Source organism: Copadichromis virginalis, linkage group LG14 (assembly GCF_057382275.1).
Source record: "Copadichromis virginalis isolate Kocher_CV1m ecotype Utaka linkage group LG14, C_Virginalis_male_GT1.1, whole genome shotgun sequence".
Taxonomy (NCBI): Eukaryota; Metazoa; Chordata; class Actinopteri; order Cichliformes; family Cichlidae; genus Copadichromis; species Copadichromis virginalis.
In genome coordinates, this window is record NC_140631.1 from 17,250,832 (window position 1) to 17,267,546 (window position 16,715).

The 16,715-nt window shown below is 41.9% G+C and overlaps 1 protein-coding gene across 2 annotated transcripts; it reads right to left on the bottom strand.

The window, feature by feature from the left end:
• Nucleotides 1-661: 661 nt before the first annotated feature.
• Nucleotides 662-10,006, bottom strand: ccnl1a (cyclin L1a). Of its 2 annotated transcripts, XM_085429623.1 has the most exons (10): nucleotides 9,687-10,006; nucleotides 9,385-9,459; nucleotides 8,850-8,959; nucleotides 6,834-6,954; nucleotides 6,589-6,653; nucleotides 4,257-4,356; nucleotides 4,033-4,137; nucleotides 2,629-2,879; nucleotides 2,419-2,517; nucleotides 662-2,289 (listed from the first exon to the last, which is right to left on the bottom strand). In XM_085429623.1, exons 1-10 carry the CDS (start codon nucleotides 9,924-9,926, stop codon nucleotides 1,815-1,817), a joined length of 1,641 nt encoding a protein of 546 aa, XP_085285749.1. In that variant the 5' UTR covers nucleotides 9,927-10,006; the 3' UTR covers nucleotides 662-1,814. The 2 variants fall into 2 exon arrangements, with proteins under 2 accessions (XP_085285749.1, XP_085285750.1); XM_085429624.1 differs by lacking the exons at nucleotides 9,385-9,459; nucleotides 9,687-10,006 and adding an exon at nucleotides 8,240-8,415 and having other exon boundaries at nucleotides 8,850-8,917.
• Nucleotides 10,007-16,715: the final 6,709 nt, after the last annotated feature.

Sequence of the window (16,715 nt, forward strand, 5' to 3'; positions counted from 1 at the left end):
CAAATCACCATAATGTGACTGATAACACATGCAGAGAGCTGCTGTCCTAGCAGGAAAAAATGTATTTAAAACCATTAATGGTGACTGAATACCACCTGCTGACTCTCTACAATGACTCATCATTAATCCTGCCTAAAAACAGACCCTAAATAGTTAAACTTTGCTCAATCATGGCAACTATGACAAACATACATAGCAAAACCTTCTGGAATCCCTTTTTGTTTGAGTTTGAAGTATCAGCTGTGGCTACAATTAAACTCGTTTGGCCTTCTTACATTAAATCTCTTAATCAGTGTTTTAGGATATTCAAGTGAGGACACATGGAAAGCTGTATAACACTGAAACTTAAGGCCTACAGCACCCCCTGGCTGCCATAAATGTCACTTTTCCTCCCAGTTTCTTTTTAACCTTCATGTGTACCGTGCCTCCAACTCAAACTAGCAGGATTAAACCGTTTGCATCAGATGTATTCCCAACTGTTTGAGTCCATGCATTTCAGATCATAGCTTCAGTTTACCCTCCGATCAGCTGAGACTTCACTGTCTCCACTTAAGGCAACAATACAAATCAAACAACGGCTCCTGCCACTAGAACCAATGCTTCTTTGTTTTTGTTTTTTTTTTTTTACACCAGGCACAAATTCAATAAAGGAGTGTACAGGTCAGTGGCATAGCTCATTTATTACTGAATAAAAATTGGACATGAACACGTGCAGACTAAAAACCAGTGTAACAAAACTGACAACCCTAAAATCTTTTTGCAGCAAGTCTGCACTCCCTGCTGGGAGGTCAAAAAATAAAAAATAAAATAAAAAGTCAAATAGACAGTACTCTTGAAACTGTACAAAATACAGCATCAGCCACATATCTGTTCAATAAAAAAAAAGAAAACAAAGACTGTGCAAACATTTTGATCTTTCCTGAATGTTTATTTTACATTTATTCTTCAGTACGTCCACTGAGCCATTTGCTTTTATAAATCAAAGCATTCACATTTTGTCAGTGGTCATCATTCCGTCTTTACACTGTAAATAATTTCCCCCCCAAATGTCCATAACATTATATGTAAAACTAAAAAAAAAAAAAGGGGGGGGAACAACAACAAGAGGGGGCTGGGTTGGGTAGGCTAGATGGTTTGTCAGGATATATGGTTGGGTCTGGAGCTGATGTCACACTACAACCTTGCCTTTGCCAGTCTGGGCAAATGTTTAAAGGTAATTGTAGAGCACCTCATGGTGGTGGTCACAGCTGCAGTGTGCATGTAGACGCAAAACCATCAACCACCCAAGATAAATGTCAGCTACAGATCTGCTGCTCTGTAGGAGACTCAAAGCAACCTGATTCCATCAAAGACATTTGTACATGAGACACGTGGTGACATATCTGGCTCCACTGTTTCCACTGAGATGAATCATAATGCTGGGCAGATGTTTTGTGACTTCAACAAAATTTGAAAAATTAAAATCAACTTGTATACGCTGATGGTCTGACGCCAGATGTGTATGAGAAACCCAGCAAATTCAGAGGAAGGACCCCTGCTGGTACACAAAATGGCAAATCCAATTAAACGTGTTTTCAGTCACGGCAGCTTCGACAAGGTTTTTGAAAATTTTTGGTCTTCAATAAAGCAAGGTACAAGAATCTTTTCTGTTACATGGATGTTTGGTTAACTTCTGTTTTACCTTCTGCACAAATATTAAATTTAAACATCAATCTGTCAGTCAATGTTCAGAGGGCGCGTCTAATTTGATTTGCATATACTCAAAGTACTCATGTGACCATCAGCCCCAGAGCCTGAGTGGGTCGGTTTGGGTCTCAGCGACGGTGGCGGCTGTGTCCCGAGTGCCCACTACTGCTGTGGTGTTTGCTCTTGTGGCTACGCTCCCTCTCTCTGTCCCTGTCGTAGGATCGGGACCGCTCCCTGTCCCTCCGGTCTCGATGGCCACTTCCTCGGTCATGTTTGTGTTTCTTTGACGACAGATCGAAGGAGCTGCGGTCTCTGTCTCTCTCGCGTTCCCTCTCTCTGTCACGGTCCCTTTCTACTTTGACTGGACTGCGGGACCGCGACCGAGAGTGCGAGCGCTTCCTTTTATGACCGGAGCCTCCACCTCCGCTGTTGCTGTGACGACCGCTGGGCTTGGAGTCGCTATTACTGTGGTGACTGGACTTGGATTTAAGGTGGGGGAGGAGTGGTGACGGCGGATGCCGCTGTGGTGATGGGCTACGGCTGTGAGAGCGAGAATGTGAACGAGAACTGTAGGTCCCTGAGTGGCTGCGTCTGCTGTTGTAACTGCGAAAACAACAGGTGGGAAAAATGGACATGAGAAACAACCAGACTATGAAAATCAGATCTTTTTAAACATTAGGAAGGTAGAGCTACACATTCACACACATTAAAACACAAAACTGTAGAGCTTACTGTCTGCGAAAGGAGCGCGATCTTGACCGCGAACGCGTTCTTGAACGAGAGCGACTTCCACTCCTACTGTTCCTCCCAATCTTTACCTCCTTCCTTAACCTGAAGACAAACATTTTGAACTTGAAAACAGACTATCAGGCAAGTAAGAGATCACAACTATTACCTTGTTACAAATGACGGCAAAATATTGACTTAAAATGCGTTTCTTACCCATTATGTGGACTCTTGTTGACCTGGGTACGGTTGTCTGGTTCCTTTTTAACTGGTTTGACAGTCTGGGGGTTCGGGGACTTCTCTTCCACCTTGACCACAGGGGAGGACGGTTTGGAAGCAGGTGAGAAGCCACCCAGCGTGGACAGTGCAGGAGTACCATCAGGATTCAGACCCTTAGCCTTTATCCTAGCCTCTGCCAAGAACACTTTCCTTCGCTCCACCTCCTTCTCCAGCTGCTCATAGTTAGGCTAAGGGAAGAAAAAAAAAAAGTTTACACCAAGTCTGCCAAGAGCTCTTACTTTCATTGAGGCACCTTCCCCTGAGCCATACAGTGCAGGAGTGTATGCTAGTTTATTTTAACCTTGGATCGATGTAATCTGTCACAATATGTTGACGAGATTGCAGAAAAATGACATCAGCCTTTGAACTAACTCTACTACTCGTGATTTTTTTTCAATTGTTTTTAAGGCCTACCTAAATTTAAAACATTTTTTAACTTCATGTATTTTTTATTTTATTTGAGAATCTCAAGCTCAGTTTTGAACAAATGGAAAATAAACTGACAAATAAAGTTTTGCCTCCACAGCTGCTGGATCAGCCTGCTGAGCTGTACAATTTGGGATTTCATCTGAATTTTTAGACTCTACACTGTCTGAACACAGAAAAGCTCTCAGTTACAGTGAAGCCTCTGCTTGCTTCATGTCCCAGCTCAAGTCTAATGGGTAAGTTGTCTGCTTTAGTCTCCAGTCACATCAAAATGCTTGGCTGATTTCTGCTATAATCACATTTTAAATGCCCAGAAGGAATGTGCGCAGCCTAATGTAACTATTAGCAGATAAATTGATGGTTTATCAACAATTATGCTACTACATTACAGTGCTATGTGAGCCATTCAGGTAACTGATGATGTCCTGCTTCTGGACTACCAGCATTTAATGAAGAATCAGGAGCATGTCGAGCTCTCTATTTTCCCACTTGTTTGTACATTCCCTCACATGAATCCTGATAGTTTCAGAAATCTCCCTCCAGAAACGTGTTCACATTTGAGAGTCCTGCTCTCGATGATTATTATTCCTTATACTGGAATCATGATTGTTATTCTCTCACTAATAAATTTAAAAACTGGGGGGGAAGTAGCCGTAAAAAGCACTGAGGAATTGGAACAGGCCAATCACAGTAGTTGATCCATTGATCCAACATGTGAGTTCAAAGGGTCTGACCAAGACTTGACCCAGTGCTTTTTAAAATCGACTAAAGACGGCCCATGCTTCAGTGTGTTCTAGACATGTTTTATCATTCAGGACTTGAGCGTAATCTATTTAGCAATAGTCACAAAACACACTCATTGTGGATGGATTATAGTTAATGCAAAGCATAGGAAAGCGCTGCACTCATATTTACCTTCTTCCTGGTGTAAAGTTTCAGGGTGGTGATGCAGATATCTTTGATCTCTTCTTCCGTGGCTCCAAACAGCAGGAACCAATGGGGTCTGGTTGGCAGCGGTATCTGAAAAAGAAAAGGCAGAGTTATTTATCAAATTGCTCTTATTAGACAAAGACATTTTGATGTGCCAATGTGGGACTATCAACAGGAAAACGTTTCAGATTTTCACTATTTCCTCTCACCTGCAGTGCTCGGGCAGCAAGGTATATGCAAGCGCAGGCAATCGTCTCAGCTTGAAACCTCACAAACACATCTGTCCTCAGGCTATCGTTCATGTAGTTCCTATGGAGACAAAAGAACGAACAAAAACATAGCATCTTCTCCACACAAAACCTTAAATCCATCTTTCAATATTACACCCATTGACTATAACCCAGTACTGCAGGTTAATAATCTGTAACATTTCTCTACAGTACAAGCTCCTAACCAGGGATTTAACTTTTTTAATTTTCTTTGAACAAGCACAGTTAACTGGACCCCTGGACTGTTGGATTTGACACAGTGCTCAAGTGAGATAAACTCAGGTTTAACTTTGTCCATTTCTCTCTGGGGCATCCATGAGAGCGCATCACATCACAAATAAAGCATGAAGACACGGATGGTGAAAAAATAATTATCTACTGGTAACCTGCCAACTCCACCTCATCTAATTGTGCCCGGAGGCCAACAAGGTTACGCTCTAATGACGATTAAGACAAGGGCACATGCCATACAAGGTGGGGAACATGCAGGCTCGCAGATGTAGAATATTTATCTAAGATGCAGCTGCCACAAATCTGAGGGGAACTGGGTAGCACAGCATGTCATGTAGCATGCAACTGGTGGTTCTTGAAGTCAGTGGTATGCTGATATGCTCAAAGTAAAAACGGATTTTAACATTTATTCAAGGTTCAGCCACAGAACATTTACCACTTTAGGTAAAAACTGTATAATGCAAACTGAAATGACCACAAAGTCCACTTGAGTGAAACTCCCTTCTAGTAAGACTCATTAGAGGTCTTCTCTAGAAGACATCAGGTGATGATTAGCTAAAAACAGATTATGTGTCAGAGGGTTGTCTAGGACAATGAATAAATGAGATTAGACATTGGGAGAGTATTAGGAATGGCATGATGGCCAGGTTGTGAATCAGGCAAGTTACGGGGTAGTGTCACATCTATGTCCTTAAGAAATAGATGTCACAAAGACAAAAACAGAAGTGTGATAACAGAAACATGGTGGTGAGACTCCTTAAAGTACCCAAACACTAATCCCAGAAAGCTCACACAAGAAACCCACCATTAGGGGAAAGAAAGAAAAAAACTACATCTAACACAGTCAAACTTCCTCTGCATTGCAGTGGCACTGGGATTACCTTGTCAATACCAATTTCCAACCATACATAAAATTTTGGACTGCTCCAGTTAAAAGTTTGCTGCAAATGCTGAAAACCTGCCATTCAGATAAAGTGTCTTCAGTCCAAACTGCCTAGAACAAAACTAGCATGCCAACTCTGCTATAGATAACACATGGATGTTGGATTCTGAGTGCTGCGTGGGTGAGACAGGTCCATGGAGGCAAAACCTGAGAACTCGATCAGCCTGTAAGACAGACACATGTCTGGACACCACGTCAGTTGGGGACAAGACACAATACCTACTGTAAATTTAAAAAAAAAAAAAAAGGCAGGTAAACTAGTTAAAAAAGTCTGTTCTGGCTAAGTTTACTTCACTGATAAATGCAAGTAAACGAAAAAAAGTTAGAATATACATCTATCTGTAGCTACTTGGCAAAAATAGTTATTACAGATGAAAACCTTTATAGCAAGACCAAAAAATACAAATCCTTTTGGACACCCAAGAGAAAACAAGACGATGCTGGCTGTTGGGTAAAGTCCCGCCCGCCCCCTTCAGTGAATCTCGGCATTGGGACTGGCTGTCTGGAGAGGGGCAGCCAGCCAATGGGGGGAGCTTCCTGAGGTCATGTGGTTGGAGGAGGCAGAGTTCAGAGGTTCTTTATGTGACTTACCAGCATGGACTACCCTTTAATCAAAGAGTAGAGAGAAAGGACAAAGTTAAACCAAGTCCCCCGGGCACCGCAAATTTAAAAAAAAAAAAAAAAAAAAGACTTTACAGTAAGCCATGTAAGGGCTGATAAGAGAGTGAGACAAGTAGTAAATTTGTAATAACACAAATTGCTCCATCAGGGAAAAGAAGAAAAAAAAAGTGGAAGGGTTCAAATGGAGTGAGGAAATGTCGTCCTCAGACCTGGGCAAAATGGCTGTTGAATGTTTTTCAAATGCGTGCCTGTAAATTGGTAGGCACTTGAACATTACTTATCTGACAGGTGGTCCACATATGGGTCAGTCCCAAGTTCCTGGCAGATAAATCAAGTGCTCTTCTGAAATTCAACCATTTGAAACTCGTTCAACTTCATCTTTAGCCCAGGTCTGGTAGCACTTCTTGCAGACATGACACAGGTTGCTGCTGTGGGGGGGGGGGGGGGGGGGTTGTCTGTGAAAAACTATTAACTTACCAGGCTGTCTGCACCAATGTCTGGTTCTTCTCGCATTCCAGGACTTGAAGATACAGGACAACGATCTGTAATCATACACTGAAGTTAAAAAAATACCCTGCTCAATAGCCCCTGGAGCGTCTCCAAGATCAAACCTGTTCTGTTAAGTAAGAATAATATTTTAACCCCGTCTCCTGTACAGCTGCATTAGCTGCTTATTACATTTAAAATGTTATTACCCAAAAAAAGAAAGAAAAGAAACTCACCTTGTGAGGGTGCTTGACATGCACACAAAATCCAAGCTCCTTCAGGACCCGCCTTTCCGCTTTGATGACTTGATTTTTGGTATTTATGTAGTTCTGATCAAGTATCAATGGACTTGGAGTCCTAGTTTGCAAAGGAATCAAAATAAAATATTGGTTCCCTCTTGCATTTAAAAGAAAAAAAAAAACAAAACAAAATTTAAAAAAGAAAAAAAGACAGTGCCCTTCTGAATTCCTGCGCCCCTTCGTTTTTCCCATTTCAACCAACTCAAAGCAACAGTTAACTGTTTGCATGCCTGACAGTTTGCTGGGGTTTGTGGACTCCTGTGGTTCCAGTGAAAGCTTGTGAGATTCAAAGACAGCCCTCAACCCAAAAAACACACCCTGTGCCACAGCCTTAACAGAAATATCAACTTGGTGCTAACATTACGATTTCACAACAGACGTTTTGAACCTCAATCTTAACGCCAATTTAAAATAAAAATGGAAAGCCGCCATTACTGTACTCCATCACAACTCATTCTCATCTATATTCTTATACTGTATGTCAGTATACTGCAAATTAATTGACCAAAACCACTGTCTGGATGCAGGCAATCCAGACTTTGAAGGAAAACATTCAGAGCAGAGATTTTTTGAGTCAAGTTACGCTTCACTGACCCCCAAAACATTCCACTGATGAAGACAAACTCGTGGAAAGAAAATCCACAAAAAACAAACAAACAAACAAAAAAAAACACGAACGAACAAAGCTGATACACCAACGTCTGCTCAAGTTGCCTGTCATCGTGCCCACAAGATGGAATTAAAATCTGGAATGGAATTAAACCACAATGATTTGTGAGAGTCATTCATTATATAGCACGACCCCTGACAAACCAGTAAACTTCAATATAAAGTTCCGAGTCTGCAATTCTAATGTCTGAAATATATTCTAATGTGAATGTTACACTACAAACCACATGCATGGAAAAAAAGCGAAAACAAAAATAACCTCTGAGGACTAAAGACAATACAACAAGCACAAATCCCAACCTAACATTACACCTCTTTTATATATACCTCACAGCTACACTTAAGAAATGCAATATCAAATTAACAGCATATAATGGCAAACTGTTGAAGCTAGAGAACATGCACTGACCCTCACAAAACCGACAGACTCACAGTAACCAACTAATCATTCTAATTCTAACATACAAGATGATACTTCTTTAAAAGCCATGGTTGCAGCTGGTGGTGGATGGGGTGTTGCTCTTTAAGCACAATTAAAATGCATGGTGAGGAGCAGTCAGAGAAGAAAACTACATTACCCAAGGGTCCGCAGAATGACGGACAGATACCCAAAGCTTAAGACTGAACCACAGGAGTCCTCAAGGCGCCCCGGGGGCCAAGGACCTTCGGCCAACCTGTCATCCCCGATCCCAGTGCCCCGCGGTGGCTCAGACCACGGGAGTCTCCCGCAGGAGGGGGTGGGGTGGGCCTGGGGGAGGAGGGAGACCCCCCTCGCATCATGGTTCATGCCGACAGCTTCATCTTACGTACCATTCCACATCACCCAGGCTTTGGTAAATGTAGCTGGTCGCTGTTAGTTGGTTGCAAGGGAAAAAAGAAGTCAAGTTAATGCCAAAATCTGTAATATTGACATCAACAGATTTGTATGAAGACACAGGTACAGCTGCTTTGTCTGTGACTGTGTCTTACAAATAATAGACTTGAATTTTTGAAGCCAGTTGTTTGAGGCATTAATTTCAGTGCAATGTCAAACTGATGTTAAATGTAGACAATTACACTGCAAAACTACCAGTGAAGCGGAAACTGAAAAGTTTTAAAATGGTTTAGAGTACATGGATAAACAAAAGGGCACTTTCACAGCAAAAACACAGATCAGCATCAAACATTACATAATACAAAAATAAGAAAACAAAAACAGGAAAAAAAACATTGCAATGCAGCATTTTTTACATGTTAAATAATTATTTTCAAGAGGAGAACATTGGATTCATTTGGAGTGCTTACTTTTTTCCTCTGAGCTGCTTCAGGTGATGGAAAACATTAATGACATCTCGTATTCGCCGTGGTGCTTCTTCTATCTTGGAGGCCAAGTTGATGCAAGCCATGGCAACAATCTGGAAAATAAAATGATAAGCAAACAGGAATGTTTACTACAGAAAACTGAGCTCAAGTGATCAGAACACAAACACGAGACAAAAAAAAGAGGCAACAATATAAACCCTATCCTGTTTTGTTGTGGGGGGTGATGTGTACTCTTTACATACCTATCAATCCACTCTACAAACGTAATGATGTACTGAAACCAATGCTGACACTACAATAGTGCAAGTGTTTTAATGCAGTGCTATTGTGTACTTCGAGTCTGTGCTCAGTTTCACACTCATAGGAGATCTCACTTCATCGTTGAGTTCTTTAACTGGTGGAGTTAGACTCGACAATATGGCTGCCACTAACGTAGGTACAACGTTATGCAATGCTATGCTAACAATACCGGCCGACAGCGGCCCGGCAACACTCCGGAAACTCTTAACACACTTACCTCGAAACTGTGCTTGACGAAGGACTTGGAGTAGAAAAAACGATGGAAAAGTACTTGAGCTGTTGCCATTGCGACCTGTCGAACGGGGGCGAAAAAAAAGAGCATAATTGTACATCGTCTTGTGTAAACTGGCCTAACCTTGCACAATGGATCGCCGCCATTTTAATTCCACCACGCCAACGTCAAGAGCTAACATTTAGCACACTGCTGACAACTAGGCCGCAGAAACTACAAGCCACATCAACTTTCGCCTATTATTATTAAACACCCAACACTAATGCACTGCAGTCAAGAGCGCTTACCTGTGGCAACCGGAGGAGAATACCCGCTGACTGAATCAGCTCACAGCCAAGAATACGAAGATCGGCCTCTGTGTTCAGGTCGAGGCCGTCGAACATCGACGGCGTCGTTGAGAGCCTTTCCTCCGGTACAAGCGAGTTGTCGATTGTAAGGTACACTTCTGAGTAAAATTTGTCGCCAATGAGAATCCCATCATTGTTAGTGGAGGCATTGGAAGATACAGAGAGAGGACCTGCTGCCATCTTCACCTGAAAAACAACGTTTAGCAGCTACAGCGAACACAGCCTCCACACGGTAACAGCGGAGCAGGGTGACTGGCGAAGTGCGTGACGTCAACATGCTGTTCGATGGAAACGCTGTGTACATCCGCGGTGGTAAATAGTCTCGCAACGCTGACTCGTTAAATTTCACAAGTGCACGTAACCTGAATGTATTTAAATATTCTAAATATAAGTTACAAATATTTTAATAATAAGCAAAACATTTCACCTGGTATATAATGTTTCATTGCTTTCCGTTTTAAACTAGTCAACTCTTTGCTTCAATTTCACCTTAAAAATCCTGTGTCAAAATACTTCAGATAAACACCATAAACAATTTAATCCCGAAAACAAAATGTACTTGACGCATGAATCAAATCAGTTTTATTACTGGCACTACATTAACATTCACTGTAGCACTACTAGTGACAGTTTTCTACGTATTACTCAATAAACGTCACTGCCGGTAATGCCTGCTACATTTCCGACGTCACCCAAAGGCAGCAGAAGAGAACACATCGCCACTGGTCGCCACCAACGGTTTCTGTGATGTGATTTACGGGAAAGTCCGGACTTGTCACTATTACCGCTAGAACATATCCATCCGCCAATTTAAAATAAAGGAAGAAAATATTAGTGAAATGTATTTTTAAAAGACCCGTTTAAATATTTCGTTTAATAAATAAGTAACTGTTTGTATGGACTAGTCACAGACTACGGGTGTTGTTATATTTCATCTTCAAAAAACTAAAAAATTAGGTAGAATGAATTGTGATAACTGTTAAACTTAATTTTAAGACATGCCTGGAGAGCAGTTTTGACTTTGCGATTCTGTTTGCAGGTTTTATATCCATTAAAGTAAGATACAATTTCAAAATAAATCCTCAAAAATTGACCAGAAGTGTTACCAAGATTGCTGTGAAGTGGCACTTACTTACAGAATGTCTTTGATCATGTCAAAGATGGCAACAACACAGTATTTAATGCAGGGAACACTTTGTTCAGTGACAGCTCAGCTCACAGGATTTTATTGCCTGAAGCCTTGTAGTTACCAAAAGCAGTCAGCAGAGGAAAGTAGAGACCCACCAGTTGCTACAAGAGAAGCTCTGTGGCTCCTGGGGTCATTCAGTTTGTTCTGTGAGGACTTGCATGCTCATCATGCTCATCTTGTCCCCTTTCTCCTTCAACAAACCCACAGGCACTACAGTTAACTGATGACCAGAGTAAATGTCATAAAATGTTTAATCTTTACTCACAAATATGTCTTTGCTGGTTTACCTGTGGTTCTCTGCCAGTATATGACACAGAGACTTTCAATGTAGCTTTTTTTTTTTTTTTTTTTTTACATTTTTTTATTCCTGTAGGAGTTTTATTGATCTTTCATTCCAAATGAGCAAAACATTGTGTTCACTTGCTTGAAGTGTGTAGTAGCTGTTTTTAGTTTGTACTGTTAGTTTTTGAGGTTGTAATCATCGTGGTGCCGTCTTGTCCAGGCTGTCAGACTGTTTAATGTGAGCATTTGATGGAAATAAAACTACTACTTGTCTAATCTACCAAAAGTTAGTCAACTTAGTCAACAATAAACGGAGTAAATATAAAGTGCAGTTCTTAATCAATGATTTGTTTTAGTAAGCTGGGGGGGAAAGCCATTAAAACCTACCTTGCCCTGTGTGAAAAGCTCCCTGCTCCCTCTTGTTAAATCATCATGGATTAACTGCAATTAAACAAGTTTTTTGTTTTTTTTTTAGAAAACTGAGTTAAATTTCCTGAGCCACACCCAGGCCTGATAACTGCCAGACCTGTTGAATCAAGAAATCACTTAACCTGTCTGACAATGTGAAGCAGGCTAAAAGAGAAATGCATCGTGCCATGATCTAAACAAGTTCAAGAACAGCTGAAACACAAAATCATTGACATCTATCAGTATGAAAAGGGATACATAGCTATTTCTAAGCCTTATCCAAAAATGGAGAAAGACTGGAACAGTGGCAGACCTTCCCAGGAGTGGCCACCCTACCAAAATTATTCCAAAAGGGCATCAACTCATCCAGGAGGTCACAAAAGAACTCAGAGCAATATCTAAAGACCCGTAGGCCTCACTTGTTACAGTTAAATGGTAAATGGCCTGCATTTGTATAGCGCTTTACTTAGTCCCTAAGGACCCCAAAGTGCTTACACTACATTCAGTCATTCACCCATTCACGCACACATTCACACACTGGTGATGGCAAGCTACATTGTAGCCACAGCTGCCCTGGGGCGCACTGGTTAAAGTCAGAGTTCATGAATGACAATAAGAAAGATCCATCCATCAGTTTTCTTCTGCTTATTCAGGCCAGGTGGTGGGAGCAACAGCCTAAGCAGAGAAGCTCAGACCTTCCTCTCCCTACCCACCTCAGGGTTATCCAGGGGAACACCAAGGCGTCCCCAGGCCAGCCAAGAGATATAATCTCTTCAGTTGTGCTGGGTCTGCTCCGGGGCATTGTTCTGATGGGACATGCTGGGAACACCTCACCCAGAAGGCTCCCAGGAGGTACCCCTGTCAGATGCCCGAACCACCTGAACTGGCTCCTTTTGATGTTAAGGAATATTGGCTAGGGATGGGAATTGATAAGAACTTAGCCATTCTGATTCTATGATACATTTTACTTATTGATTCAATTCCTTATCAGTTCTCTTAGCGATTCTTATTGGGTTCTCACTAGCTCCGCTCTGAGAGTTACCACCATTACTAAGCACCACATTACATTTATGCAAATTAATTGTATGTTGTGTGGTCTAATGTTGTGATCAGTGTTGAGTCATTACTCAAAAAGGTAATGTATTACACACATTAGACATAACACATTTATTAGAAGTAATGCAGTACATTACTTAATTACTCCAAGGAGAAAATCATTCATTATACCACCCATTACATTACTTTCATCTTACTCTCTAAAATGACCTGAAACACACTGTATCAAAATTATTACTTAACAATCGAACACCTGAGGCTACAATCCCAAACACCAACACAAATCCCTATCCTAATGAGGACACATCTTTCTCTTAGCATTTGGGTATGAACACAAACAACACAAAACAACGATGAAATTCAGCACAAATACACTTCAAAGTGATGGCAACAGTTATTCTACTGTAGAAACACGACCAGGTAGGCTGCAACCTGACTGCTCATCCGCTTGTTACCGATGAAGTTCAGCAGCAGCTGGCCTCACCACAGCTCACAAATGACAAGGAGCCAGGCTTGGAGAGGGTGCCTGAGGTCAAGTGCCTGGTGACTGGGCCTTAGGCCACGGGGCCGTGCTGGTTATAGCCCAAAGAAGGGACATGGACTCACATTCCTGTAGGCCCACCACCTGCAGGGGGCACCATAGGGGTCAGGTGCAATGTGTGCCAGGCGGTGACCAAGGGTGGAGATCCTGATACCCAGCTAACGAGAATAAGAAAGACACTGGGCAAAAACAACACCCATAGAAAAATTCTTTGTCAAAAAATATCTTGATGATCCCCAAGACTTTTGGGAAAATATTCTGTGGACTGACGAGACAAAAGCTAAAGTTTTTGGATGGTTTGAGTCCTGTTACATCTGACGTAGAACTAACACAGCATTTCATGACATACATGACAGACAGGCAAACATGGTGGTGGTGGTGTGATGTCTGAGGCTGCTTTGTTGCTTGCCATAATTACTGGAACCATGGATACTGCAAAGAAGAGTGGGCCAAAATTCCTCCACAGCCTCATAAAAGACTCATTGTTCATTATCACAAACGCTTGACGGCAGTTCTTGCTGCCAAGGGTGGCGCAACCAGTCAGTAGGTTTAGGGAGTAATTACATTTTCACACAGGGCACCTATACCAGGTAACAGGTTACATGTTCAACTCAGAGGGAAAAAAATGCAAACGTTAGCTGAACTGACAAGGAAATTATCACCCAGGCTTAAAGTTTGATCCATCCACGGTATCACAACCTGTCTGCAGGTCTGTGAAGCATCCATGGGACACCACATGAAGTGACAGACTGAGGTCTCTCACCCCCCACCCTCCCACTCCCAACACCTACAACTAGCACCTCCGGCCCCCAGCGCTTACGCAGTTGCCACCACGACAAGAATACCAGCATTCTTTCTCTGGTTGCCTTGGTGACACTAATTATGGGGTGTGGGAGGGCTCACGGGGCATCCGAATTCCGAAACGACCATATCGACGTAGGACAAAGGCGTTCAGGGACACCCAGTGACGAACAAGGGCTTAGTTATACACACACGCCACTCCCTGGAGCGTGTGTGTGTTTACGAGGAACTTGCACAGATTCCCCAGAGACACGTGTGCATGCCTGCCCTGCTATGATAATTACCTTGAGGAGATCACACTCCCAGTGTGTGTGTGTGTGACATAAGTGAGTGTATGTACAAATGTTTGTGTGTATGGACAAATCTGAGAGTTTAAGAGCGTCGTTTGTGCCAACTTCATGCTGTGGGCCTGCATCGAGATCTAGAAGGAGTTTCAAGGAGTCATATCAGTGATGTTACAAGAAGGACTTCAGTTGTATCTACTCAGACCATCTTTTTTTCACACACACATGCCCCGTGGGTCGTTTTCAAACACACACACCAGGAAGGACACCAGGTCAAGGGCTACAAAGCAAGGGCAAGAGCAAAGAAATAGTCCCCAGTATGAGAACAGAGGGGACTAGAAGAGAGAGAGCTGACTGGATCAAAAATAAAGTGAAGAAAGAATTGCTTTTGAGCATCAGGGTCACAAGGGTTGAATACCAAAAGAAGGCCGAAGCGATTAAGAGTATTGACATGGAGGCAGATTTATGTGTGTGTGTGTGTGTGTATATGTGTGTATGTCAGAGGTACAGGGAGAGCGAGAGAGATGGGTGTTTGTGTTGAGGGTGAAAGGAAGAGAGAAACTGTGTGCAGTCACAGCAGATAGCGTGAGTGTGGCAGTTACAGACGAGGGGTGGGGAGACCATTTTAACATCTCTAAAAAAAGGGGTTAGCTCCTCATATAGTCAGCAGATATGCCGGTCATGAAGGTAAGATGCATAACAGAGATAAAACAAAGGTCAAAAGTCAGAATTTGAGCAGCACATGTTTGGAACAGATGCCTTTCATGGTGGACATTTTGTCTCTGCAAAGCAGGAAAACCACAGTGCAAGTAATAACGATAATGATGGCTCTATTTTATTCAGTGCCACAGGAAATCACTATCACAGAGGCAGCGTGTACTGTGTACTACCAGCCTTTATTTGACGTTATTAAATCCAACGTTATTTTTTCTGTTTTGGCAAATGAAAATGTACACCGTGAAATGGGCTCACGGGGTTTGGTAACCAAACCTCCATACACTTGAGAAAATGACCCTTGATTTATTGTAAATCACCTAGTAGTTTTCTGTCATATACTAAACAGATTTCTAATCATATTGTTTGTCACGATTAGCTAGCCTCAAGCGGCAGTGAATACGGCCAAAAAACCAGCGACTCCAAAAACATCTCAGGCTACACGCACAGGTGCACAGGTGTTTTTTCAAACTGACATTTCACATCCACAAAAGCACTATTTTTAAATCTCTGTCTGCATCAAAATGCAAAAAAACAATCTTATGTGCGGTCAAGAGCAGCAGGTAGTTATGTAGCTTTAATTAGAAATGATGGCCAATCAGAAGCCTAATATATCATATATACTGACACAAGAATAGGTTTGGTCTACATAGAAAACCCCCTTTATTTCTATCAGAGCCCCTGAGTAAGTCAGAGTTGTGTCGGGTCATGTAGCCCTCAAATAGTAGTGATGTGCGTATCGATCCTGAAATATCGATTCCTCCAATACCAATCATTTATGCTCTAGAATCAATTCTCACATTAAAATATTGATATTTTAGTAATTTAGAGTAAATTTGTAGTTTATCATTAACAGGAACACAGTGGAAAGAAACGATAACATTCGGATTGTCTACATTCAAAGGAACTACTTCCTCTTCCGCCTTTCATAGTCATGTGCGAAATACGGCTGTATAAATGTCTCGCAGCCCCTTGGCGTGCGCACTCACAAATCTAAAATATAACCGGGCGCTGGCATAAACTCTTCTGTTTAATCATTTTCTGTTTGACGTTTATTCAGCTGTGTGAAAACCCCGGAGGAACCCTCCCGAGGGATTAATAAAGTTAAATTTAATTGAATCTAATCTAATAACTTTAATCTCAGTTATCAAAGTGACTTATATATCATGTTTAACCCGAGTAGCGAAAGACCGCGGGGGTTTGAAGACGATGTGTCGGTCGGCTCAGATATTTGAAGTTTACACAGCTACATTCTCACCTGAAAATATGTTAAAAGTTTTTTTGCGACCCAGAAAGAGAAATGAGAGTAATATTAAAACTAAGTCACTGCCGCCATTGTTGGAAACTGGAATTGGCTGGGCCGCGCTATGAATTCTGCGATATGGTTTTTCAATTTTGTTGTCCGGGTGGAAAATTGGGAGAAATTCGAGAGAATGGTGGCTAAGGGAGATTTTCGGGAGGGGTACTGAAATTCGGTATTCTCCCGGAAAAATCGGGAGGGTTGGCATGTATGGTTGTGGCAACATCACTAACCTTGTCAAACACCTCAGAGAAAATCATATCACAGAATATGACGAGCGTATGTTGAGTAGGGATGGGTATCGAAAACCGGTTCTTGTTGAGAACCGGTTCGACCTGTTTCAATTCCTTGGAATTGTTTGCCAATTTTGCAAATGATTGTAAGGCCATGTTAC

Coding starts and splice junctions, on each gene's coding strand:
- ccnl1a (XM_085429623.1), bottom strand. CDS start 9,926: ATGGCAGCAGGTCCTCTCTCTGTATCTTCCAATGCCTCCACTAACAAT. Junction 9,460..9,686: donor TTCTCCTCCGGTTGCCACAG/GTAAGCGCTCTT, acceptor CCCGTTCGACAG/GTCGCAATGGCAACAGCTCA. Junction 2,518..2,628: donor AACAAGAGTCCACATAATGG/GTAAGAAACGCA, acceptor GTTTGTCTTCAG/GTTAAGGAAGGAGGTAAAGA.